Source organism: Giraffa tippelskirchi, chromosome 6, assembly GCF_054371585.1.
Source record: "Giraffa tippelskirchi isolate mGirTip1 chromosome 6, T2T-mGirTip1v1.2.pri, whole genome shotgun sequence".
NCBI lineage: Eukaryota > Metazoa > Chordata > Mammalia > Artiodactyla > Giraffidae > Giraffa > Giraffa tippelskirchi.
This window is the reverse complement of record NC_137280.1, coordinates 103171723-103199716: the sequence shown is the minus strand read 5'-3', so window position 1 is coordinate 103199716 and position 27994 is coordinate 103171723. Positions and strand designations below refer to the sequence as shown.

Sequence of the window (27994 nt, the reverse complement as noted above, 5' to 3'; positions counted from 1 at the left end):
AGCAGTTTGCGATGATGATGCAACATCAGCGAGTCTCCATTCAGGCGTCCGGGCCAGGCCCCAGCGGCTGCCGGGGCGAGAGCGGCCCCCTCGCGGGGGCGCCCGAGCACCCACTGCCCGCCGCCCCGCCGGAAGTGCTCTCCCGGCCCGCCGCGCCGCGCCGGGGGAAGATGGCGCAGGAGGCCGGCGACATGGAAGATGGGCAGCTTTCCGACTCGGATTCCGACATGACGGTGGCACCCAGCGACAGGCCGCTGCCGGTGCCGGTGAGTGCGGAGGGCAGGCGGGTGACTCGGGGCCGGGAGCGGGGGGCCCAGGCGTCCTCCTGTCGGGCGCGCGGAGCCCTGCAGGCGGCGGGGAGACAGCGGGCCCTACGAACCTGGCCTGGCATTTAGCTGCGAGGCGGGGTGCGCGAGGCGTGCGGCTCCCCGGAGGCGGGCGTGCGGTCGTCTCCTTTCCGCCTCCCGTGCTCCTCTCCTTGTTTTCTAAACCTACGGAATTCACCACTTCGGCGTCGCTAGGTTCTCCCCGAAGGGCAGATTTTCCCGAACACGTAAAACGTGGGGACGTCGGCCCACAAACAGCCTGTGGCGCTCATTTGCGCCCTGAGGAGAAAGGGAGTGAGGACCGGGAATGAAGTTCATGTCTTGCTCAGGGGCCTGTTCTTCCATATTCCCGCGGAACCTAGCTTCGTCGTGCCATAATGTGCCACTGGGTTTTATGTTAGCTTCCCAGGTTTCTAAATAGGCGTTTGTCTTGGCCTCCCTACTAAGTAGCAAGCTGTTTTGAGAAGGCTTTAGTGCCAGGCTGCCCGCGTTCGAATTCCAGAGCCGCCACTATGTGATCGCTGACAGGGTATTTAGCCTAGTGCCCCATCTTTAGAGTGGGAATAATAGTACCAGAGTGATAGGGTGGCTGTAAGGATTCGGTGGAGCCTAAATGATGGCTGACAAGTGTTAGTGCCGTTATTATTTCCAGATACGAAGACTTAACCTTCTAGCTTTAAAATACCCCTCTCCCATTTCTAGCACGGATTAGGAGCTCAACAAATCCTTTGATGTTTAGTTGAAAAAGCAAGGGTGATTCCTTTTGCATAGGAGCATCTTGGGAAATCGGTACCAAGATATTTTGTTTTTTAATCTTTTTCAGTTTTGCATAGATTGACTCTTGACTTAGTAAACTTAATGCCATGGACTCTGCGGTTTTACTAGTAATTTGTCAGTGATGCCTACACATGGGATTTTACTCTCTAGTCTAAAAGGAACAGAGTCCCCAAACCTTATAAAGGCAGTTGATATATCCAAATGCATGACAGGTGCCTTTGGAAAAGAGGAAAACAAGTTCTAACTGCCTGTAACAATTGTTGAACATGTCATTTTCAAACGTTCTGACAATTGAAATGATTGAAAATCTTCTCAAGGTGAAAATTAAGAGCTTTGGTAATTTTTTGGAAAGCTGTTTTAGCACTAAGTGCTGCATTAGCTATATAGAAATAAGAATTTGTGGCTTTAAAAATGGAAATTCCAGGGAGTTCCCTGGTGGTCTAGTGGTTAGTATTGGCCACGTTCACCGTGGGGGGCCCAGAGTCAGTTCCTGGTTAGGGAGTAATCTTCGGAAGAACTCTGAAACCAATTCAGTCCCTTACATGGATTTTTCTCTTTTTTTGTTTGGCCGCTTGCAGGATCCCCGAGTGACTCAGGCTAACACTCTCAGGGATCCTGCAAGTGGCCAAAAAAAAAAGAGGAAGTTCCATGTAAACCTTTAGAAATCCAGGTACTGAATTGGTTTCAGAGATCTTCAAAGATCACTGCTGCTTTAAAATGGTTCAGCTGAATCCCTAATTTTTTTTTTTTTTTAAATAGCACAGGATGTGTGGGGGTAATGCCTTTTGTGGAATTGACTGTAATCTTCTTCAATTGCAGAAAGCACTAGGCGAGGACTGTGCCGTGAGGCCCTTCCAGAGCACTGCAGCAGTGTGTGCCCCGGTCTCACATTATCGGACCGTTAAAAGTGTGGATTCAAGTGAAGAGAGTTTCTCAGATTCAGATGATGATAGCTCGCTCTGGAAACGCAAGCGACAGAAATGTTTTAACACCCCTCCCAAACCAGAGCCTTTTCAGTTTGACCAGAGCAGCCAGAAACCGCCTATAGCTGGAAGGAAGAAGGTTAACAACATATGGGGTGCTGTGCTGCAAGAACAGAACCAAGATGCAGTGGCCACTGAACTTGGTATCTTGGGAATGGAAGGCACTATTGACAGAAGCCGACAATCTGAGACCTACAATTATTTACTTGCTAAGAAACTTAAAAGAGAATCTCAAGAACATACAAAAGAATTAGACAAAGAGCTGGATGAATATATGCATGGTGGCAAAAAAATGGGACCAAAGGAGGAGGAAAATGGGCAAGGTCATCTCAAAAGGAAACGACCTGTCAAAGACAGAGTAGGAGAGAGACTAGAAATGAACTATAAAGGCCGATACGAGATCACAGAGGATGATTCTCAAGAGAAAGTGGCTGATGAAATTTCTTTCAGGTGAGCATTTAAATATGTCTACAAGTGAACACTTGACCAATTATCTTCCATTTATAAGAAATACCATAGATTCCAAATACATTGTTGGTGTTTGTTTTTGAGATTTTTAAATCCAAGGCAAAAACTGGGCTTACGTGGTTATGTGAATGTGAATATAGTTGGGTGTTCTTAAATTTGGGCAGACCTGATAGTATAATTTTGTAGATTTTTGTGAACTTTTGAGCAGCTCTTTCCATTGAGGGCTGTAGAACTCAGATAAAAACAGATCCTTTTAAATCATGTAGGTTTCTTGGAATGTTTTCAAGCATTTGTGATTTTCTTTTTACAACTTTATTGAGGCATATTATACGTGTAATAAAATTTGTCCCTTTAAGTGTTGACTTCTGGTAAATTTATCGGTTGTACAACCATAAAGCACTTTTAAAACATTTCCATCACCCAATAAGATCCCTCATGCCACATGCCCATTTAAAGTTAGTTCCTGTTCCCATTCCCAGGTAACTGCTAATCATTCTATTGCTGTCAATTTGCATTTTTTGGAAATTTCATGTTAATAAAATCATAATATGTAGTCTCTTGTGCCTGGCTATTTTCACTTAGTGCAGTGTTTTTGAGATTCGTCCATGTTGTAGCAGTCATCAACAGCTTATATATTTACACACACAAACACACACACACTTGTATTGGCTGTTACACTTTTTGGGAGTTATGAATAATTCTGTTATGAACTTCCATGTACACATCTTTGAACACGTATTTTCATTTATTTTGGATAGATAGGAGTAGAGTTGTTTGATGTATGGTGAATTTACATTTCATGTATTTTTAACATGAAATTTTTAAAGTTGAAATTTTGTTTACATTTTATTAGCTCTAAATCACTAGTGAACAGTGTCACAAGTTTGAAAACATGTTTGGTTCAAAGGTAATATAACTAGTAGGAAAACAAATATTTGCTTCCAGGCAAGCCTGTCAGTAGTAGTACTGGGTTTTTTAAGTACTGAGGTGGTTTGGAATTTGAGTGCTGGAAAGAAACCTAGAGATTTTGTAAACCAATACCTTCACTTTACAAATAGGAAATTGAGGCCTAGTAGTCATGTGCTTTGCTCAAAGTCACTAATGTGTCAGACCTGGAAATGAAGTCTAGTCCCTTTGTTCCTAGTTGTGCTTTTTCCACAATAGAGAAAAAACAAAAGAAGCCAGAGCTTGCTAGGGAACTGGTAAGACTTCTGTAATATTAATCCTCCTTCATCTCTGGAGAGTATGGTCTCTCATGTTGGGTATTGCTACTTACTTAGGCTTCATGTGTTTTTACCTGTCAGTGGTAAAAGTAATTATATCTGCTTTGTAAGATTGTTGAGAGAATTAACTGAAATATAGTGCATATATAGTTCTTAGGATTGTGCTTATCTCATAATAAGCTTTTGGTAAATATTAGCCATATCTTCTGAGACAGGGAGCCCATGAGGGAAAAGTCCAATCCATTTTAAAGCTCCTAGACATCTCAAGTTAGGAGAGCTAAATTTTAGAAAACGTGGTATATGTTTGCTTTTAGACTTGAATTTGTCATGATGCGTGTGCATATTTCTTTTGAAATTTACTGTAATCCCATAAGGCAAAGAGAAGAGGCCAGTATGGAACTGAGATGGAATCTTGACGTTACTGTCTCCTTGGGTGACCCAAGATAGGAATGTTTCCATGTCAGTGATTCCAAGGTTAAATATTAAAGATTTCGGAAAGCAAATGGTACTAGAATGGGATGTTAATTCTATTTGGGAACTGAATTGGAGACTAAGGTAGATTTCCTCAACTTTATGCAACAAATAAAAAGGTTGATATTACTTCATTTGTTCCTTATCAGGTTGCAGGAACCAAAGAAAGATTTGATAGCCCGAGTAGTGAGAATAATTGGGAACAAAAAGGCAATTGAACTTCTGATGGAAACTGCTGAAGTTGAACAAAATGGTGGCCTTTTTATAATGGTAAGACTAATAAAATGCCCTTGTCTCTGAATGTTGGTTCTCTTATTTATAGATTATAACCAGTGTGTTTCAGACTTTTAAAAACCTTCATTAATAATGAAAATTGAATTTAAACATTCAGTATGGTCAGTTTTTACAATTAGTACTTTTCTTATTAAAAATATATCTAAATTGTAGCTTGTTAGTGTGTAGTCAACAAGAAATCTCTTAACAGGCTTCATTAAGGGTAGGGGCTGAAATTTTAAGAAAATAGTCAGGGCAAAGGACCTGGAAGCTCAAATTTAGTGAGTATAGGTTTTGGAGTTTGGGGTTTCTTGTTTTGAATTTTGGATGTGCAGCATACTAGATGTGACATTTGGCTAAATTATTTGACTTCAGAGACCTCAGTCTCAGCTACAAAATGGGATTAATCCTCTAATGTAAGGATTAAATAAGATAATGCATATAAAGTGCTTATCACAGTGCCCAGAACTCAGTTAGTAGTGGTGAAGAGAAGTGTTATTTTTGGTTCATTTAATTCGTACATTCTTGGAAACTGATTCTTGGGGTGGGAGTGGGAGGGCAAAAAAAAAATCTTGTTATGTATAAAGCACAGATAAAATATATCTATGAGCAGTAAAATTCCGTGGGTGGTAGGGGTGAATAGCAAACAAAATGTCTAAAGAGGCTTCTGGGGTTGAGGAACGGAAAAAAAAAATGGTTAAAAAGCACTTTACTGTCCCAGAATGACTGATAGAGTAATTCTCTTGCTGGGGCCAGATCACTAGCAGTAGCAGTTTATGCCGTAGAATGAGTGGTCTTGCAGATCTCATTTAATTGAGCTTTCATCACAGGGTGAGCATGAAGGTCAGATGGTTTTCTTATTTGTTCCTCATGAATTTGAGTAATAACATCACAAGAGACTCCCTCAATATTATGCTGTGGAAATGGAGAGAAAAGTAACCAATTAAAAGTGATAGCACTGGGTGAGGAAACAGCCTGTGAACATAGATTATAGAAGTTAACAACAAGCTATAATGATCATGAGTGTAGTGGCACCCTGTCTGTGTCGTAGTTTAAGATACTGTTTTAGACTCAGGAAGCTTATGTTGTAATAGGGGGTAGGAAGGAAGCGGTCTAAAGAATGAATGTAGTATCTTCCAAGTATGCTAGCAAATGATACTTGCTATGAGAAAAGATATAGAGCAAATGGGAAGTCTAGAGAGGCGAGAAGGACATTGCAGTTTAACAGAGTGGCATAGTAAATCTTAATAGCTCCTTAGGAATGTCTCTGAAAATTGCTCTGACCATTCATGGTAAGAGTCTACACGGGATAATTTTTCTGTTCCTTTTTGTAGAATGGTAGTCGAAGAAGAACACCAGGTGGAGTTTTCCTGAATCTCCTGAAAAACACTCCTAGTATCAGTGAGGAACAAATTAAGGTAAAAATGATAATGTCCTTGACTTTTAAGATAATCATAATTTGATTGCTACTCAGCCTCTAGCTTCATTTTCTATTGATCTATATTACTTGCTCTGCCTTACATTGACTGATTTTTTTAGTTGCTCTTTTCAAGTAAAACTTGGACCTCTTATAAAACTCTGCCTCCTCTTTTTTCTCCCCTTTCCAAGGTCATGATTCCTTTTATGGCAATTTTTCCTGGTGTCTTAGCATGTAATTATTTTTTTCTACTTTCCTATAACTTGGCTTTCAGAATCTTAAGGCTTCCCTGGTGGCTTAGATAGTAAAGAATCTGCCCTGCAATGCAGGAGACCTGGGTTCGATCCCCGGGTCGGAAGGATCCCCTGGAGAAGGGAATGGCAGTATTCTTGCCTGGAGAATCCCATGGACAGAGGAGCCTGGCAGGCTATAGTCCATGTGGTCACAAAGAGTCACACATCACTGAGCAACTAACACACACACAACTTGGCTTTCAGGATCTTAGTTCCCTGACCAGGTATCAAACCTAGGCCCTCTGCACTGGAAGCATGGAGTCCTAACCACTGGACCACCAGGGAATTCCCTCTATAACTTTTTATTAATGAAAAATTTCAAATGTGCAGAATAGATGAAAAAAAACAGCATGTATACCAATATATCCTTTACCTAGTTTTAGAGGTAGTTCATGCACTGGAGAAAGAAATAGCAACCCACTCCAGTATTCTTGCCTGGAGAATCCCAGAGACAGTGGAGCCTGGTGGGCTGCTGTCTATGGGGTCGCACAGAGTTGGACACAACTGAAGTGACTTAGCAGCAGCAGAGGTAGTTAATATTTTGACTTTTTTTTTTCTTCTGTACCATTGAGAAATAAGAAGCAAACATCATGATATTCAGCCCTAATTATTTCAACAAGAATCTCTCAATAGTAAGGACAATATCCTCCATAGCCACACCTAAGAGAAATAAAGATGATGATTTCATAGCATCATCCCATTATCTATGAAGAACTTATTCTGGTTTAATGAATTGTCCCAAAAATGTATTTTCTAGCTTTTTTCCTCCCCAAACCAGGATCCTATCTAGATTTCCACATCCTCTTTGTTATATCTCTTTTGATCTTTTTAATCCTACGTTTTCCTCTATGATTTAGACCTTTTGATGAGTCCAAGATTGCTCCCTTATAGAGTGTACCGCATTCTTGTGATTGTCTGCTCATGCATTTGTTTTGTTTGTTTCTCTATCTCCTGTATTTCTGATAAACAGGAAGGTGGGCACTTTAGTATTCTTAATCATTTTTGTATTACTAGAATGTCATATGGAAAATCTTAAACAGTGTGGGTTTTTCACAGCTCAGAATTTGGTATCTTTTAATTTGTTAATTAAGGAACATGACTTGGTGTTTAACACATCTGATCAAAATTAAAAACTGGCTTCTTACACAGGAAGGAGGTGGTACTCATGCAACGCGGCTACAGTACTTGAGAAATTTTGTATTCTCTTTATTATACCAGTGGGTGATAAAGGTCATAGGAATGTACTTAAGCTATTTTAATATAAGGCTGATGGTGACAGAAAAATAAAAGCCTTTTCTCTTGAGCTGATGCTCCATGTGAGCATATTTTGCATCTACTCAGTTTTTTTTTCCCCTGGCTATTCACTTTTGGTCATTTTTTTAAAAATATGTTATTGAAATTCCTACAAGAAATGTTCCCGTTGCACATTTGGAATCTGTATTCCTTAAGTGCTTTTTTCCCTCATTGGACAGTTATTCTGATAACATGAATTTGTAACGATGTGTATTTCCTTGGGAATACAACTTGTGAGTGATAGGACAGAGCTTACATTAATACCTTAATGTTCTCCCTCCTCCCCTAATATTATCCGTGGCCAGAAGTATGTACTTAGAAGGAACATTCTTCTCAGGTTTTGGTTGATAGCAACATGTCACTCTTTTGAAAGATATAGTATGATGTGATGAAAAGGATTCTCTAAGATTCAAAATCTAGGTTTTAATCTTAATTTTGCCAATTAGCGATTGTAGACTGTGAGAAGATTGCTTACTCTCTCCCCCAGCCTTGATTTTTTCATCTATAAAGGGAGGACTTTATATATATATATATGTGCCCTGCCTGTTTAATATTACCATAAAAGAGTTAAATAAAATGATATCTAAAAAAGCTTTTTCTTGGTAACTAAATCTGGACAAACAATTTCCAGAAGCAGGAGAGAAGAAAAGAACATTTATTCACCGTGAACCTGTCACCAAGGCCAATATTTACAGGACTTACTCTTGACAGCCTGTCATTAGGTGTCAGCCTGCTCTGCAGATAAAAGCAAGAAAAGGATAGGTCTGAGATCACACAGGACTCTGCATTCAGACCCGTGTTGTTTTCACTGAATCACCTCTCTTTGAAATTCAGTTCTTCTAACTCGTTGTGAAGAAGGGAATTTCATGTTTGTAGATTTTTATCTTAAATTGTCAGAAACACTGCGTTATAATAAACAGTGGAAACATTTTTAATAGTATCCAATAATAGGGGAATGTTGACTTATAAGGACATTCTTAAAACAGCTATTGTTTAGCCTCTATTTTTGTGAAGCAGTTCTAAGAAAATTAGAAAATAATAGCTGAAAGGCAGAGTACAGATTTTTAAAGAAAAAGAGTCATGGGACAATAGATTGGTAGTTAAAACACCAGAATGTTACCAGTGCTTTGGTCTGTTGTGAGGGGTTAGAAATGTTTTGGCTTTTAAGATTTTTTTGTTTTCTGTTTTTTCCAAATTTTCTGTTGTATATGGATTGACTACCTTTGTTACTAGGAAGAATATAATTCTATTGCAGGTAATTTCATATTTCATCCAAATAATGGTGTTATAATTTTTCTTTCAGTCACTCTATTGTTAACAATCACAGTCTGTAGAATTTGGAAGCCAGAACTGAACTGAGTGGGCTTGTTTTCAACTTTTTCTCATTTGATTTTATTTTAGTATATGGCCTTATAATTTTTCTTCTAGAGAATGCAAAGTTTGTGAAGATAAAAAGAGTAAGAATAGTTAGAGGTTAATTTGCTATATTTTTTTAAAGTCCAGCTATAATGATCTCCCTCTGAAAGTAGTATGCACTAGGTTCTTAACTTGTGGATGGGAGAAGAAAAATTTCTCTCAGATTATCTATTGTCTGCATTTGTTGTAACATGTTAACAATATGATAAAAAGACATTTCTTTAGGCCATTCCCTGGTTTGTTTTATTTAAATATATAACCCATGGGAATGACATTTCCTCTTTAATAAGGTTTGCTGTATTTGGAGGGAAAGGGCGAACTTCACAATTTAATTTAGTTATTGCCAAGCATTGTACTAGTTAGAATTTTTATCAAGATGTTTGGATGTGTTTTCATATAAAATGAAAATACTGCTACTATGCTCCACTTAAAATTAAGTAGACACTTGAAAAAATTGTGAATTTTCACCGTTGTGAAGGCAACATAATAGAGTTTAAGGATATGGTAGTTTTAATAAATAGTAGTTCTTGTTTACTAAAGTTGTTCCTTTATTGTAGGACATTTTCTACCTTGAAAATCAAAAGGAATATGAAAATAAAAAAGCTGCTAGAAAGAGAAGAATGCAAGTGATGGGGAAAAAGATGAAGCAAGCCATTAAAAACCTAAATTTTCAAGAAGATGATGATACATCACGAGAGACTTTTGCAAGTGACACTAATGAGGCCCTGGCCTCTCTTGATGAATCACAGGAAGGACATGGAGAAACAAAGTTGGATGCAGAGGAAGCCATTGAGGTTGATCATTCTCATGATTTGGACATGTTTTAGTACCTTTTGAGGAATAAATCTTTCTAAGATAACATTGTAATAAACCATTTCTACTGAGATTATTTTACTTTGCACTGATAAACACAAAAATCTAGAGAGAACTGTTACCTTGTTTTAAATAAAATTGAATATGTGGGAGATGAATGTGATAGGAACATTTAAAACTTTCTCATGTCTGACAAAATATTTAAAAGTATATAGTGGAGGATTTAATTTCTTAATCTGTTGCATGTGCTAATTATTACTAGTTGATCATCAATTTTGTCCAAGTCATTATAACATGCCATTCAAAAGTTTTTCTGATTTATCTTTGCAATGAACTAAGATTGGTTTCAAAACATTCCATTAAAAGATCCTTTAAGACATAAATTGTTAAACTCTTACAAATGCATTCAAATTTAGTTTTTCTGTGTTTTAAGAACTCTTAGGCTTTTAATGATAGAAAATAAAAATAGGTTTATACTAGTGACTCTTCCCACTTATGTGTTTGTTCCGAAGTAAATAAACATCAGAAGCTTTTCAAAGAAGTATCGGTTCGTAACTTTAACTTTGTTTTTGACTTATTAGTTATTTTGGTCATATATTTAAATACTGAATATAATCCATACGTGCATAATTACAATGACATTTAAAAAATTCCCAGTGTTGGCCTGCCTAAGACAGTTTTACCTTATGTTAAGGAAGTTAGGTATTAAAAATGTTTCTTCTGCATGATGTTTAAAATTATTCATTTTTATTTAAGAAAATAAAGGTAGTTTACTTAAGGTGTCCCAAGAGTTGACTACAGTTTACAGAGTAAGCAAAAATATGTAGGAAGCAGTTATTATCTATTCTTTGCAGTAATGTACTTGAAGTCTTTCAGTAGTTTTTGAAACACATAATCATTGAAGTTGGATCTAAGCAGGGAAGGAAGAGGAAAATGGTTATTGGTTACATTTTATTCATAAAGAATGCAGAAATAAAATTGGAATTCTGGAAGTCAATGAGTTTCAAGTGATTTTATTTTTTAATCTCAAATTTTCTTTCATAAAATTGCCATAACCAAGGAAAGAAGCATTTTAAATAGGTAAGTATTTAAATATTGTCCCTAAAGTTTTTTTTACCTTTTATTTATTTATTTGAAGAATTTTTTTCTAATTGAAGTATAATTGACTTACAGTATTACATTAGTTTCAGTTGTACAGCATAGTAGTTCAGTATTTTTATATATTGTAAAATGATCACCACAGTTACTGGGATTACTTTATGTGAGGTGATTTTAAAGGTCTGATATATTAGGTAAGATAACACTCAGAAATCTAAATGTCATGTATCCTCGTAAATATTAACTAACTTTTCTAGTGAAAGTTACAGTTTTTGAAGGATATTAATCAGGCTACTTCATCTTTAGTGGATTGCTCCTTTCTCCCCCACCCGCCTTCCTAGCTTGTTTTCATTATTTTCTTAACATTTGCAAACTACACAGATTTCTGGATTGTATTACATCCTAATGTATATAGAAACCAGTGCTTCAGTTTTTAAGGTTTAAAGTTTTGTTTATTAACATTACTCTTCTCTAAACCTTTCTAATCATCCAGATCTAGGAATGTCTCTCCAAACTCTTGCCAGAAATGTATTCTCTTAATACTGTCACCATACCAGCATACATTACAGTCATTCTTCCTGCTCAGCCTAACATGCTTCTACTTGCTGGCTAGTAGGATTAACAGTAATAGCCCTCCGTGTCTCTGGCTTAGTAATTTAGGTGCTCATCCTCATTCATAACCTTTATTAGAATGAGTTTTTTTACCTAAAATACTCTGTAATTCAACTCAAAACCTAGGAAATAAAATGGGTTGGATTGGTTTGGGTTAAGGCAAGTTTGATTTACACTCACAGTTGTCTAAATTATGGCAAAACAGAAATGGGACATATCAGCTATGTGCAATATATAAAGAGGAAAATATGAAGTGATTATTTGTGGGTAATAATTGCTTAGTCCACTATATTTCCCAGTATCTTTGTCAAAGTTGTAGTATGTCTGCAAACATCCTTATTTTTTAAGTGCTCATGATAAGAACGGAGAAGGCAATGGCACCCCACTCCAGTACTCTTGCCTGGACAATCCCACAAACGGAGGAGCCTGGTAGGCTGCAGTCCATGGGGTCTCGAAGAGTCAGACACGACTGAGCGACTTCACTTTCACTTTTGACTTTCATGCATTGGAGAAGGAAATGGCAACCCACTCCAGTGTTCTTGCCTGGAGAATCCCAGGGACGGCGGAGCCTGGTGGGCTGCCGTCTATGGGGTCGCACAGAGTCAGACACGACTGAAGCGACTTAGCAGTAGTAGTAGTAGCATGATAAGCATGATGATGTACTCAAGGAGTATTTAAAAAACACTGGAAATGACTCTAAGCCCCACATTCTTAATTAACTGCTGAAGCAATTGCTATCGGTTGCTATGAAGTTAACAAAACATTGTTACATCTGAGGCAGCACTGCCATCACAATTAGTAGACTAGTGAAGTTCTAGATGAGAATTCCTGTCACTACTGGCAGTGATGGCTTCAAGCAAAGACACTTGTCCGATCTTACCTAAACTCACCAACAACTGTTCTGATGAGAATTCAGATAAGCCTGCTGATAAGTGAGGACTTAAGGGTTTGGGGTTTTCCAGTGGTTTGGTTTGTTTTCAGTCTGGGAGTTACATTCATGGGGACGCCAATTCTGTGCTTCCCCTTGGCATCTATAGAGAAAACTTTATGTTCCAGAACAAAACTGTGTGTGCTAGAGAAAGCAAGACTGTCCTGAAGTGTAGAGGATGTATTAAATTCAGAAGCTAAATTAGTTACTGATTTTTGTGACTGGCCAGAGATTCCTTTAGCCAGTGCGTAGGCCTGAGCTAAAGCATGGTGTGCTGTTTTTCCCCTTAAAATAAGGCCAAAATGAACATGAACAAATTGTAAAGGACAGCATGCAGTTAGAGAAATGATATCCAGAGTGGACTCTTGGTGACACTCGGGGATTTAATGGGTCAGTTATCTACTATTAATAGGTGAGTCTCAAAGCAGTGACAGCTCCGTCCTGGAGCTGTGGGGATCCAAACTTCACAGACACAACTGCTTCCATTCCTTCAAATGATGCTAAAGCAATTGTATTTAGTTCACAAGATACCCTTTCTTCTTGCTTTCTTAATCTTCAGGTGTTGTGAGATTCATTTGCCACGGTTTTCCTTAAAGCAAGGGATGATCCCAAGACGTTATGTAATGCCTTGGAAACAGAACATGAAATTCAGGAATGTGAATCTGAAGGTATTTTCCTATATATATTCATAATTTTCTTAAAAAAACTATAGTATGTAATATATCTGTGAATAAACATACAACTACAAAGTCTGTCTTGAAATTTATTTTTCATTTTTTCAGCTTTATTGAGGAACAATAGACAAATATGATTGTGTATATTTAAAGTATACAACGTGGGACTTCCCGGGTAGTCTAGTGGTTGAGAATTGTGCTTCCACTGCAAGAGGCACAAGTTTGATCCCTGGTTGGGCAAGTTCCTCATGCTTTGTAGTGTGGCCGAAAAAAACTACGGAAAATTGTGAATCACTATGTTGTACAGCAGAAACTTACATAATATTGTACATCAACTATACCTCAACAACAACAAAAAAATGTGAGGGCAACTCGGGGAAATATTTATAGCATATACAGCAAAGGGCTAATTTATTGAAAAATCTTTAAAAATAGGAGCTTCCCTCTAGTGGCTAAGAATCTGCCTGCCTGTGAAGGGGACACAGGTTGGATCACTGGTCCAAGATGATTCCACATGCCACGGAGCAGCTCAGCCCACACGCCTAGAGCCTGTACTCTGCAACAAGAGAAGCCACCACAATAAGTCCACACACTGCAACTGGAAAAAGTCCACATAAGCAAGGAAGACCCAGTGCTGCCAAAAATAAATTTTTTTAAGTGTACAGCATGATGCTTTGTACATCACTGATTACAAAGATCAAGATAATTAACACATTCATCATCTCTCATAGTTAACTTTTTTCCTTGTAATGAGAATGTTTCAAATCTACTCTCAGCAGCTCTCAAGTATACAGTACCATTTTATTAACTATAGTCACTGTGTTGAACATTAGACCCTTAGAACTTACTCTTCCTAAAACTGAAAGTTTGTACCCTTTGTCTCATTTCTTCCTCTTCCCAGGCCCTGACAACCCCCATTGTAACAAAAGTTATTTGGTGCACCTTCCACATAAACTTGCAAACAAAAGTTAAATAGCAATATCTTACTCAATTAACCCAATTATAAACTTAAAATAGATAAACCAAAAGATATCAGAAATAATGTCTACATTTTCTCCACATAATGCCAACTCACAGTTGTTAAGTTCATCAGTCGTAGGCACCATTAATATTAAGGCTGTAGTACAGTGTGTATTTTTTTATTGAAGTATATTTTATTTTCAATGTGTTAATTTCTGCTGTACAGCAAAGTGATTCAGTTATACATATATATATATAAATATACACACATTCTTTTTTATATTCTTTTCCATTAATGGTTTATTACAGCATATTGAATATATTTCTCTGTGCCATACAGTAGGACCTTGTTGTTTATCCATTCTATATACAATAGTTTGCATCTGCTAATCCCAAACTCCCAATCCAACTCTCCCCTACCTCTCCTCCCCCTTGGCAACCACAAGTCTGTTCTTTACAGAGTGTATTTTTACAGCTGTATTGAATACTCAGGTTGAAAGCTATGGGAACAGTTTGGCTAGATTTATAGATAAGACTCCTTGTTCACTCAGCGCTCCTATTCAGTAGTCAGCAGTTTCAAAACATTTTCCAAATTCAGATTGACCATTCACTTGTAAAAAGGTAAGTAGTTTCTTTAAAAGAGAATATAATATTTTGTAATAATCAGACAACAAGAAGTTTCAAGTTACGATTCCGGAAGAAATGTGTTTATGTAAATAATTTCTACATTTCTAATCAATAAACAATTAATGTTGAATAAGAATATACTTTACCAAAACAGATGATATTATAAAATATGAATATTATATATAGAATATATAAAAATATGGCTCAATTATTTTATTATAAAATGCTCATATACAATGCAATAAATGAGGCTGCAGTTTGCATTGAGATGACTGTTTTACATGTATTTTTATCCAATATTTTGAAAACAAATATAAAACTATGGAAATCAAGACTTGAATAACAGGCTTAATGATCAAATTTATATGGTTATTAAGACTCTACACTATCTTAATACTGGGCTGTATTTCATGTAACTTAGTGACTTATCAAGTTATTTTCAGTGTCCTAAATAGCTTTAGCATGGTGACAATATTAGCACTGACTTTCTCTCTTTCATTTACTAGAACCACAGAATGTAAACTTTGAGTTGAAATCAATAATGAAGAACTGTTTTGAATGCATCAAAACATTTCTATTATTCTTGACCTTACTCTTTAGAGCTATAATTCAGCATAAATTTTTCATTGTTATTTCACTTCTGCAATTTAGTTGACAGTGTTCCTAACAGTTTTAAAATGTAATTAACAACTGGTGTATGGAGCATCTATCTTACAGAGTAAAAGTGAAAACTAAACGAGAATTATAATGAAGTGAATGTGCACTGAGTAAATGCTAGCTTTGCTTTTCTTCCATTGTACCATTTTTCCTATAGGAGATAAAATAGCTATTTAACAACATAAAAACAAGAGCATGGCATAGGAGAGAGGGGGCTGCACCCCAAGACCAGGCCAGACTGCTATTCAGCAATATCAGAGAATCAGAAATAGATGTACAATTCAGATAATAACCTCTTATTACAGATAGTAAGTAACTGTTATCTCTCCAACAGCAGTTGCAGCAGCCTCCGCATACTCGACAGCTTATTTTACTTTGTGTTGTGGTTTAGTTGCTCAGTGGTGTCTGACTCTTTGTGATCCCATGGACAGTAGCCTGCCAGGCTCCTCTGTGCATGGGATTTCCCAGGCAAAAATACCTGAGTGAGTTGCCATTTCCTTCTCCAGGGATCTTCCTGACATAGGGATTGAGCCCAAGTCTCCTGCACTGGCAGGCAGATTCTTTACCATTGAGCCACCAGGGAAGCCCTAAAAAGAGCTTTGAAAGTCAGCAAAAGATTTTTCATTCACATATAATGTTTTATTCAACATCCAAAGAATTGTTTAATAATTCCCATTTTATATTTGAGAAAACAGTCTCACAGTGCATAAATGACTTGTACAGGACACATAAGCGGTGAAGCTAAAGGTCAGTGATCTAACTCCAAGTTTAGAGTCTGCAGCCCACACCACTGGCTCTTCCTGTTGGTTGGAAGACACCAATTAGCACTGCTTTTTAAAAATGGGTTATTGCTCTGCCCACTAGAGATTCCTTCTTGACAGTAACAGAAAAACTACTGGGCAACTTCCATCTTAATATAATAAAGTGATTTTTGGTGTGATACACAGCAGATTTTTTCTTCCTCTTAGCACGCAGAAGCATGTGGGATCCATGCTGGCCCTTTGGAAGACTCTCTGTTTTTGGATCACAGTGAAAGGCTTTGCCATGGGGAAGATCGTCAAGTTGTCTTGAAGAAAGGCCCACCAGAAATAAAAATTGCAGATATGCCTCTGCATTCACCTCTCTCCAGGTACCAAAGCACTGTGATTTCCCATGGCTTCAGGAGGCGACTGGTCTGATCAAAAAATAAAATAATCAAGTAGTTCAGCATCTCCCTCTCTCTCTTCCGTAAATGTTTCACCTACAGGTATAATTTATTCAAAGGCTATAAGGCAACTGCATATTTTTTTACATTATTATAGCTTAGAAAGAAAATTGACTCATTGGAAAAGACCCTAATGCTGGGTAGGATTGGGGGCAGGAGGAGGGGATGACAGAGGATGAGATGGTTGGATGGCATCACTGACTCGATGGACATGGGTTTGGGTAGACTCCAGGAGTTGGTGATGGACAGAGAGGCCTGGCGTGCTGCAATTCATGGGGTCGCAAAGAGTCGGACACCACTGAGCGACTGAACTGAACTGATATGTAAAAATGATGCACTACTGTGGAAGACATTATAGTGGTTTCTCAAACAATTACACACAGAATTACCTTATGATCCAGCAACTTCAATTCTAGGCATATGCCCCAAAGAATTAAAAGCAGTGACTTGAACAAATATTTGTACACCAATGTTCACAGCAGCATTATTCATTATAGCCAAAAGGTAGAAACAAACGTCCATCAATATTTGTTGGGGAGGAAAAAATTTTCCTCTATTCTTCTAGGTTCTTCTGGTGGGTTTAAGAATTGAATTGACATGAGACAGATTAACAGGAGAGAATCAAACAAATGTTAAATAACATGTATACATGGGAGAGACCCAGGAAAACTGAGTAACTCACCAAAATGACTGAAACCGTCACTTTATATATCATCTTCAGCTAAAGACAGAAGAGAATTTGAGAATAGTGATTTGGGTTTCAAAGAGGAGGAAGGTAATTGACATGGAAATGGAAAAGCAAACGTTCCGTGAATGTTTGTTGGGCCATGCAGAAACAATGGGACATAGAGTGGATGGAGATCTTGAGCGTTTCCCCCACCATACCTTGCTCATGTTTTTGCAGACATCTCTGCTGATAGCTCTATTCTTGTAATAAGCCTTCTATCTAAATTCCTTTAGGCACTTTAGGGTACCTGGCTCAGTGACAGTCTCATCACCCTACAGTACCAATTATTCTGTTCTACTTAATTTTCTCTAATTTTGTGTGACCTCTAAGTTACATCCTAGTAAGTGATTCTCTTTCAGATTATTCCTCATCTAATTTCACTCTCTTAAATGTAAGCTCTAATTTGTACCTATGGCTTCCTTCTTTAAAAATTCCAGGAACTTCCCTGGTGGTCCAGTGGCTAAGACTCTGAGCTCCTAATGAAGAGGGCTGGTTCAATCCCTGGTCAGGGAACTAGATCCCACATGCTGCAACTAAGAGCCCACATGCCTCAATAAAAAACGTGGCTCAGCCAAATAAATAGATAAATATGTTTTAAAAGATTCCCCATTCCACTGCAGTTTAATTTAAAACTCTGAATTTCTTCCCAAGAGAGCAGATTATCATGCTGCATCTTGGCTCAGATGGGTTAACCCCAGTGACTGGGAAATCTTTGAGATTTCCAGGGTCAAAAATGCCAAGAGATATATTTTACACATATTGAGAACATAGGTGATCGTATTTGACCATTACTAATTAGCTACTGGCAGGCTAAGGGGCCACCAAGAGCAGGTGAATGGGTGTGTCCCACACAGGGGTGTCTGGCAGAGAAGGTGAGCAGTGGCTGGAAGGGAGCCAGCACTACACTCCCCAAGCTCTGTGCACCTCAGTGCACAACTGGGGCCCTGGCAATACAGGGACCAGTTCCAAAGTCTTCACTACAACTTCTCTGGCTTTTCACGTGATTTAGCACTAGAAGCCTGGCTGTCAGAAAGCATCTTTCTTCTTTTAAGAATGTGGCCAAAACAGTGGCCACTGCTGAACCACCAGCAGCCAAAATGAAGTTAAATTTTTTGTGGCTTCTCATCAAAGCAAGAACCAGAAAAGGCACATCAGTGCACTTCCCCACATTCACAGGAAGGTTATGTCTTCCCCTCTTTCCAAAGAGCTGAGACAGAAGAGCAGTATTCGATCCGTGCTTATCTGAAAGGATGAAAAAGTTCAGATTTTGCGAGGGCCCTGCAAAAAGCAACAAACTGGCAACACATCCTGAGCTTATGGGAAGAAGAACGTCACTTACACAGTGCAGCAAGAGGAAGCTAATGGCACAACTGTCTACAGTTCAGCCCAGCACGGTGCTTGTCACTAGACAAAAACCAAAGACTGAAAACGATCCAAAATCTCGCCAAGTAGGAAAGGCAATGAGCAGACATAGGGAGAAACAATTGAGAAAACACAAGAATCATCTTATTAGCAACTTTCATTAAAAACTTAAAAGGGGACTGCCCTGGTGGTCCAGTGGTTAGGAATCTGCACCTCCACTGTAGGGGGTACAAGTTTGATCCCTGGTTGCACATGCTGCACAAAAACAAAAAAACTGTTAAAATGAAAAAAAAGGAGAATGTGGCAAAATATGTGGGATAGCAGGCTGGATTAAAAAGTCAGGATGTATCAACTTGTGTGGATAAGAAGAATGCCTATGACCAGATAACAGTCCTGGAAGCCAGAACATCAAAATGTTTACAATATTAGTTCTGAAAGGTGGAGTTATGATTCTTATTTACATCCTCATATCTTTGTATTATCTGCAGCAAACACTGCTGTATTTTACCTTTACAGACACTACTCCCCACATGTGGAAGGCCCTCCTTTCTATTCTGCTGTCAGAGTTTCATATTCAACACAACTGCCAACTCTTCTATGAAACCTATTTCATATTCTTGTTTCTCCAATACCAATTCTCTCCACCTTAACCTTTTGCAAGTTGGTTCTCTGCCTAAGCCTTCTGCTTGTTGACCAGAAGAGGTCTCTGCTGTGTTGCTCAAAAGAAAAAAAAAAAAAAGCTTTTTTTTTTTTTCTAATGTTTTGTTGGTTTGCACATTTTTAATAAGGGAAATCTTTGTCATTACCTGTTAGAGATATTGTGATATTATAGAAATCAGAGGTAGAAATTCTTCAATGCTTCTGTAACTAACAAATTTTCAGATAGAGCATTTTATTCACGAAGGGGAGCTTAAACCCTTTGGGTCTACCCCTCAGTGCTTTGCAGTGGAATTACACCTGATATCTAGAAATTTGAAAACTGTAAAGAAAAAAGAAACTAAGGGATAACACATTTAAGACAGAAAAACATGTCTTTTTCTAGGAACAAATTAAAAACCATCTGTAAGGTGCTTTGGAATTCAAGGAAGGCCTCAGAGGCTAAATTTTTTCTACAGACAAGAGGCAGGCAGAGGACATGCTGCGGGGAGTCTGTTCCAGGAAGGCCCATAGGGTTCTGCTGGGTTACAGATACAGAGCAAAATCAGCAAAGCAAAAAGGCGCATGGGGTGAAGTCCAAGGGACAATGAGCACTAATTTCCAAAAGTCCTCTTTCAGTAAAGTCACACAAGATATTTTTAATTACCCCTAGCAATGAGCTGTGACAACTTTGTTCTTTCTTTGATCAGGAAAATTAACTTGTGCATTCTTTGGTCTTTTCTGGGGATTTAGGAGAATATTTTGCAAGTACAGTTCAGTTCAGTCTCTCAGTCGTGTTCGACTCTTTGTGACCCCATGAATTGCAGCATGCCAGGCCTCTCTGTCCATCACCAATTCCCGGAGTCTACCCAAACCCATGTCCATAGAGTCAGTGATGCCATCCAAACATCTCATCCTCTGTCGTCCCCTTATCCTCCTGCCCCCAATCCTACCCAGCATCAGGGTCTTTTCCAATGAGTCAACTCTTCGCATGAGGTGGCCAAAGTACTAGAGTTTCAGCTTCAACATCAGTCCTTCCAATGAACACCCAGGACTGATCTCCTTTAGGATGGATTGATTGGATCTCCTTGCAGTCCAAGGGACTCTCAAGAGTCTTCTCCAACACCACAGTTCAAAAGCCTCAATTCTTCGCGGCGCTCAGCTTTCTTCACCGTCCAACTCTCACATCCATACATGACCACTGGAAAATCCATAGCCTTGACTAGATGGACTTTTGTTGTCAAAGTAATGTCTCTGCTTTTAAATATGCTACCTAGGTTGGCCATAACCTTCCTTCCAAGGAGTAAGTGTCTTTTAATTTCATGGCTGCAATCATCATCAGCAGTGATTTTGGAGCCCAAAAATGTAAAGTCTGACACTGTTTCCACTGTTTCCCCATCTATTTCCTATGAAGTGATGGGACTAGATGCCATGATCTTAGTTTTCTGAATGTTGAGCTTTAAGCCAACTTTTTCACTCTCCTCTTTCACTTTCATCAAGAGGCTCTTTAGTTCTTCTTCACTTTGTGCCATAAGGGTGGTGTCATCTGCATATCTGAGGTTATTGATACTTCTCCCAGCAATCTTGATTCCAGCTTGTGTTTCTTCCAGCCCAGCATTTCTCATAATGTACTCTGCATATAAGTTAAATAAGCAGGGTGACAATATACAGCCTTGACGTACTCCTTTTCCTATTTGGAACCAGTCTGTTGTTCCATGTTCAATTCTAACTGTTGCTTCCTGACCTGCATACAGGTTTCTCAAGAGACAGGTCAGATGGTCTGGTATTCCCATCTCTTTGAGAATTTCCCACAGTTTATTGTGATCCACACAGTCAAAGGCTTTGGCATAGTCAATAAAGCAGAAATAGATGTTTTTCTGGAACTCTCTTGCTTTTTCGATGATCCAGTGGACATTGGCAATTTGATCTCTGGTTCCTCTGCCTTTTCTAAAACCAGCTTGAACATCTGGAAGTTCACGGTTCACGTATTGCTGAAGCCTGGCTTGGAGAATTTTGAGCATTACTTTACCAGTGTGTGAGATGAGTGCAATTGTGCGGTAGTTTGAGCATTCTTTGGCATTGCCTTTCTTTGGGATTGGAATGAAAACTGACCTTTTCCAGTCCTGTGGCCACTGCTGAGTTTTCCAAATTTGTTGGCATATTGAGTGCAGCACTTTCACAGCATCATCTTTCAGGATTTGAAAGAGCTCCACTGAAATTCCATCACCTCCACTAGCTTTGTTCGTCGTGATGCTTTCTAAGGCCCACTTGACTTCACATTCTAGGATGTCTGGCTCTAGGTGAGTGATCACACCATCGTGATTATCTGGGTTGTGAAGATCTTTGCAAGTACAGCAAGGTTCATTTTCTTCCTGGTATTAGGAGACAAAGATCATGGGTTTCTCAAGCAATCACAGGTGCATTTTATCCTAAGTGATGACTAGATGATCAGGCCTCAGTTGGTGCTACCTTCCAGAGGAAAGTTAAGCTTTAGAGTGTCAGAGAAATCAGAGCAGGTTCTAGCAGGATGCTGGGTTTGAGCAGTGGGTCAGATGTGAGCCCTTGAGAGCTAGAAAGGACTTTCCACACATGGGAAAAGCATAAACAGAGGTAATGAGGAAAAATCACTATGTTTATAGAATATGTGAGGATATCCTGGGCAGAGAAAAGTTTCCTGCTGGGAAATTAAAGAAGGTAATCTTAGGAAAAAGGATCCGGCTTATTGAGGACTTTAAATTCCAAACAAGTGGTTGAAATAGATAACTATTAATGATCACGACAGAGTTTGAGAAAAACTAATCTGGCAATAGTTCAAAGGATGGATTGAAGATTAAGAGATAAATAAACTGGTTTGAACATAAATCCAGATAAGAAGCCCTGATTAGAATCAAAGCTATGCAGATAGAGATTAGGGACCTGCATCGAGATGGTTTATATTGGAATGAATGAAGTGCACAAGCAAGGCTTGAGCACGTGGTCAACCTATCCTGGAAATGAGTTTAGCTGCATTTGGTAAGTTACCTTTATAAATCAGGTCAGTAAGGCACTATTAGAACCTTTTTTTTTTTCATGCACAGCCTGTGGAATAATTCCTCAACCAGGGATCAAATCCCAGCCCTTGGGAGTGAAAGGACTGAATCCTAACCACTGGACCACCAGGGAAGTCCCTAGTAGAGCCATTTTAACCTCCAAGAAAAGTTATAAAACACTTTCTACTAGAAAGACAGATGATAATGCAGAGAGGAAGAAATCAGTGTGTAATGTAGGAGTACCAGGAGGTGCAGTGTTTTTTATTTTTTTTTATGGTGAAGTATTTTAAGAAAACCATTTAGTGTGACTAATCTGTTTTCCCTTTCAAAGGTAGTTCATTTAAGTATAGCCTGATCAGAAGGACTAAATAAGGCATGCAAGGTTAAGATTGGACTTGCTGTGTTAACTTATAAAAATTCATGAAAGCAATGATATTTAAGAGTGCATACATTCATATCTAAGATATGATACATTTGAAATAAGCTATGAGCTGATGTGGGGGGGTGTATTTTTAATAAAAGCAGAAATGACATTTCTTTTTTAAAAAAAATTTCATTGAACTATTAGCTGATTTACAATGTGTTAATTTCTGCTGTATAGCAAAGTGATTCAGCTATATATATATATCTATATATCCCCATATATGTACATTCTTTTTCATATTCTTTTCCATTTCGGTTTATCACAGAACATTGAATATAGGCCCCTGTGCTATACAGTAGCACCTTGTTTATCCATTCTCTACACAATAGTTTGCACTGCTAACCCCAAACTCCTAATCCATCCCTCCCCCAGGTCCCCTCCACCTCTGGCAACCACAAATCTGCTCTCTATGTCTGTGACTCTGTTTCTATTTCGTAAATAAGTTCATTTGTGTCGTTTTTAGATTTCACATATAAGTGATAGCCTATGGTATTTCACTTTCTTTTTCTGACTTTGCTTAGTATGATAATCTCTAGGTCCATCCATGTTGCTGCAAATAACATTATTAAATTATTTTTTCTGGCTGAGTAGTAAGGAATAATGTTTCTAATCACACCTCTCAGATTTTCTCAGTACAAAAAACAGATAACATTATTAAGATGCTTTAAAGATGTAAAGTGTCTTGAGGCAGCGGTAGTCAGAATAAACCCCAGCTGCTGCCTGTGTCATGCTGCTCTGTCAGATTCACAAGCTCAGTCTCTCCATCCTCGCCTCCGTCACCCCATTCCACCGGCAATGGCCTTTCTGCACTTCAAACATGCCAAGTTAGTTCTCATCTCAGGACTACCTGGAATGATCTTCCCAAGATTTTCCCGTGGCTGCCTCCCTCTCATCATTCAGCTTTGAACCTGTATCATCTCCTCAGGGAGGGACAGAAGATGTTGTTGGAGGCCCTGCCCATATGCCCCCTCACAGGGTGTGCACCCATCCCCCAGGTGCTGTGGATGTTGGCTGCTCCTGGCTCCTTTCACGTGAATTGCCCTCAGCTTGCAGGAGCCTCCTCACCTGGAACTGGTCCAGTAGCTAATGGCAGTAACTTACACCCCCCACCCAGGGGAAGGCCGTGGACAAAAGTTGAGTGATGAAAGGATTAGCAGCCTTCACCTCTGATGGTTCAGATGGTAAAGAATTCGCCTGCAATGCAGGAAACCCCAGTTCGATCCTTGGGTTGGGAAGATCCCCTGGATGAAGGGAATGGAAACTCACTCCAGTATTCTTGCCTGGAGAATCCCATGGACAGAGGAGCCTGGTGGGCTACTGTCCACAAGGTCACAAACAGTTGGACACAGCTGAGCGACTAACACATGACATGACACCTCTGGGTGGAGCGATTCATGATTCAGGGCTTCCCATGGGATCAAGCTGAGACTAGACTTCTCCGAAAGCCATCTTTACTGCACTTCATCCCCTGATGTCTCCTACTTTTTTTCACTCCCTAAAACGTTTCTCCTTAAGATCTTTTAAGTAAGAAGCCCCACCTCAGGTCCCGTTCACAGAGAAAGTAATTTAAGACAGCTAGTGAGAGGAATGGTCCTAGGAAGCCAACTGGATGTAGGTTTGGCATTGGAATACTCGTCCCCTAGATGGCAATGAGAACCCCGTCGTCGATAGCGAGTGAACTATTGTTACTACTTGACTTGCTGTAGTGGTGCCATTGCTAAGATTTTCACCTGCAGAGAACTAGGACAAGATATAGGAAGAAAAAGCTGCATTGAATTCTGCAATGGCTCTGGGTATTTAACATGTATGAAGAAAACAGGGGGAAGCTTGGTACACAGGAATGCTGGTACTGTCTTTGCCACTTCTTGGGAGTCTGTAGTTATTTCAAAATTCAAAGTTGTAAATGAAAACAAATAGCTATTTAGTGGGTGATGAGGAAGTTTACTGAGCTTCCCAGATGGCTCAGTGGTAAAAAATCCACTTGCCAATGCAGGAGACGGATTTGATGCCTGGGTCGGAAAGATCCCCTAGAGAAGGAAATGGCAACCCATTCTACTATCCTTGCCCGGAAAATCCTTTGGGCAGAGAAGCAGGGTGGGCTACAGTCCATGGGGTTCCAACGAGTTAGACATGACTGAGCAACTGAGCTTGCAACATGAGGGAATCTACCAGTTTAAGTGGGACTTAGAATACAAAAGGGCTCCGTACTGGATCTAGGTTATGGTATAAGAAACACTGCTTTTTGGGCCACATGACCCCCAAAATTCTAGAGTATTTGATGTATCTGTGGTAGATAAAGAGCCTATGTGAAATACTTGAGAACCCCAAATGTGAGAATTGCATTGCAGATCTCTAGGGTTCTTGGGCAAGGCTGTGTTACCTGTAGCAGAGAACTATACACCATTCACAAAATAGCATCTGACACATTATTGCGACCTGGAAGTGACTATCTGATTATGAGACATCAAACGACTATGAAACAAGAGCTGCCCACCACAAGCTAGGTTTGGTCAGACCTACCAAATCGTAAGATTGGGCACATTAGCAGCATCCATCATAAGATGGAAACAGTGCATCTGAAACTGGGCTCGAGCGGTCCCCCAAAGCATAACAAAGCTGTGCAAACAAGTAGATCAGAACAACTCCCACTTTTAACCTGAGGACAGCCTGCAACATCAAAGTTGTAATTTGTTCCAATAATTCTCCTCTTCTAAGTACCAGAAATGGCACCAACAAGAATGCTGGAGGACCTGAAACCAGATGGAATGAGAATAACATGAGAAACAATTGGCTCTGAGAGGTACAAAGGGTGGATTGTAGCAGATGCTATTGGTGCCTTCCAGGTGGCTCAGGGCTACAGAATCCGCCTGCCAATTCAGGAGACACAAGAGACGTGGGTTTGATCCCTGGGAGGGGAAAATCCCCTGGAGGAAATGGCAACCCACTCCAATATTCTTGCCTGTGAAATTCCATGGACAGAGGAGCTGAGTGGGCTACAGTCCATGGGATCACAAAGAGTTACATAACTAAGCAACTGAGCATGCATGAAATCCCCTTTACAAACTGGAGTACCAGTGTTGGCTGCTAATTACACCTGCACTTTTCCCCAGGAGGTTGCATTTGGCTGATTGGCGATGCCTAAGTCAGAGATGAAGCCTCCTTCCACAGTGTACAGAGGCAGCTGTCCAGCCATGGACTACACTTGCCAGCCTCTCTTGCAACTCGATAGGGACATGTGAATAGTTCTCACTGAGAACTATTGAGATGTATTCTCTCAAGACCAAGATTAAGAACCTTTCTCCATTTGTTTTTTCCCTATGCTCCTCCTGCATGTAAAGGGTGAAAACCCTGGGAAGAGGAGGCCACAGATAAAAGGAGGCTGAGTTCCTGAGTCACCATGTGGAAGCTGCTGCCAGTCAGGAATTCGTGTATTGTTAAATGACTGGAGTCACAGTCGCGGCAGCTGCATTACTCTAATATCCTCTCTCTGTGAACTTTAATGGGATTCCTGACATACTGGGAAGTGGGACTGGATGCTTCTGAAAGCTCCTTCTGATACAGATTCGCTGGCACATTTCTTCTGAAATTTATAAACTATTGTACTTGATGGTTATGTTGTCAAATAGGATCATTTAATTACCCTGTAGTAAATATGGTAGAGCTTAAAACCACTGGGTCAGAACTGGTTTCTAGCTCTGGCTCTTCTACAAGCCTGTTATAGAGTCTGGAAAATATAACTTTACCTCTCTGAGCCTCAGTTTCATCAACTGTAAAATACAAATAAAATGTAGTGTGAACAAGGAGACAATATGACCTCTAAGTTCCTTTCCAACTCTTATGGTTATTACTTCTCTGTATCATATTAAAATAAAATCTCTTCGAGGAATGTACAGCAACAGCTCTTTATAGGCAGAGAGAAGTGGGAGCACAGAACTTTAGTGCATTAGTTAATATTGCACTAAACTTAACCTATAGTAAATTCTTTAATCACAGAGTATCTTTTATTATTGGACTTAAAAAATTGGAGATGAGTCATTAGGTTCTTTGCTTTTGGCTCTAGATATACTCCAATTGTCTTGATCAACTCAGATACTCCATCCAGTTGAGGCAGTAATTGGGGATGATTTGTTTCGGGAGTAGGAAATGGGGCCAAGTGAGTCCAGTGGGAAATGACTGGCAATGCCAAGAAACACTCCGGGGCACCAGGCCATGACCACGTCAGTGACACACAGCCTGTACTGACCATGAATCCCACAGTAAACTATAGGCTGATTGAAGTTTTGGTTTCCTTTATAAACAAATAGGCATGGCGGTATTCCAATAAAACTTTGTTTACTGGTTTTGGTTATTTATTTTTTTAAAGTAACCCACCTAAGAAAGTCATTTAGAAGGCACAAAATTATTACAGAAAAAATTCTGCAAGCTATTAGATAAATCTGTTTCCCTGGTAAACATGAAGTCTTCTGACACTCTGCATCTCTTAATCACATCATTTCATTTTGTTTCTGTTGGACAGGGCATTTGACTAATCTCTTGGTGTTTGTGTAAGGAACCTGGGCCCGCCGTAGATAAAGGAGGGATTGGGCTGCCTTGTGTCTTATCCATTGTAGAATATGCATGTTTTCATTGGGTTGATTTTCCTGCAGGTGAGCATGATGAGCAATTCTCAGAGGTTGGAGGAGCTGCTGGGTCCAATCTAGGCTGTTGGATTATATCTTCCTGAATGGCCACCATGCAAATGTTTGTCAAATTCTAAGGTTAAGATGCAGCTCCAACAATGATATCTGGTAAAGTATCTCGAGGGACGGAAAAAGGAGATAACTTCCTCAGCCTCTTACCAAGCATCAGTTCAGTCCAACTTCCCACAGACCTGGCTCCCAGTGTTGGGCTGTGTATTCCTTGCGCTCCTAATAGTAATATAAAGAGAATGCACTGACTTTCTCTGCTGAGGCTCTGTGGACAAATCTGATGTCTCCTTGCATACAAATACATCAAACCATGAGAGGACATAGTGAAGGATCCACATGTGTCTAGGACATGCTTTAAGGATTACCCAAACTTAAAATCTTAGCTCTGTCTGCCCCCACCCCAGACTGCCTCTTACCTTCTATAGCCAATCACTTGCCAATTTATGTTTTTTTTTTTAATAAATTTATTTATTTTAGTTGGGGGCTAATTACTTTACAATATTGTAATAGTTTTTGCCATACATTGACATGAATCAGCCATGGGTCTACATGTGTTCCCTTTCCTGGACCCCCCACCCACCTCCCTCCCCATCCCATCCCTCTGGGCCATCCCAT

General features: G+C 39.4%; 2 protein-coding genes and 1 non-coding gene across 4 annotated transcripts; 2 read left to right on the top strand and 1 right to left on the bottom strand.

Moving 5' to 3' along the window:
• Positions 1-154: 154 nt before the first annotated feature.
• On the top strand, positions 155-10750 carry PHAX (phosphorylated adaptor for RNA export). The gene is made up of 5 exons (XM_081499017.1): positions 155-266; positions 1923-2536; positions 4398-4518; positions 5856-5939; positions 9498-10750. The coding sequence occupies exons 1-5, from the start codon at positions 171-173 to the stop codon at positions 9765-9767; spliced, it is 1185 nt and encodes a 394-aa protein (XP_081355143.1). The 5' UTR covers positions 155-170; the 3' UTR covers positions 9768-10750.
• Positions 6444-6516, bottom strand: TRNAW-CCA (transfer RNA tryptophan (anticodon CCA)). The gene has a single exon. It is a non-coding gene; the product is annotated as a tRNA-Trp (tRNA).
• Positions 10751-12296: 1546 nt separating the features above from the next.
• On the top strand, positions 12297-27392 carry SPMIP10 (sperm microtubule inner protein 10). 2 transcript variants are annotated; one of them, XM_081499019.1, is made up of 4 exons: positions 12297-12395; positions 12951-13059; positions 16278-16438; positions 27338-27392. In XM_081499019.1, the coding sequence occupies exons 1-4, from the start codon at positions 12310-12312 to the stop codon at positions 27339-27341; spliced, it is 360 nt and encodes a 119-aa protein (XP_081355145.1). In that variant the 5' UTR covers positions 12297-12309; the 3' UTR covers positions 27342-27392. The 2 variants fall into 2 exon arrangements, with proteins under 2 accessions (XP_081355145.1, XP_081355144.1); XM_081499018.1 differs by lacking the exon at positions 27338-27392 and having other exon boundaries at positions 16278-16518.
• Positions 27393-27994: the final 602 nt, after the last annotated feature.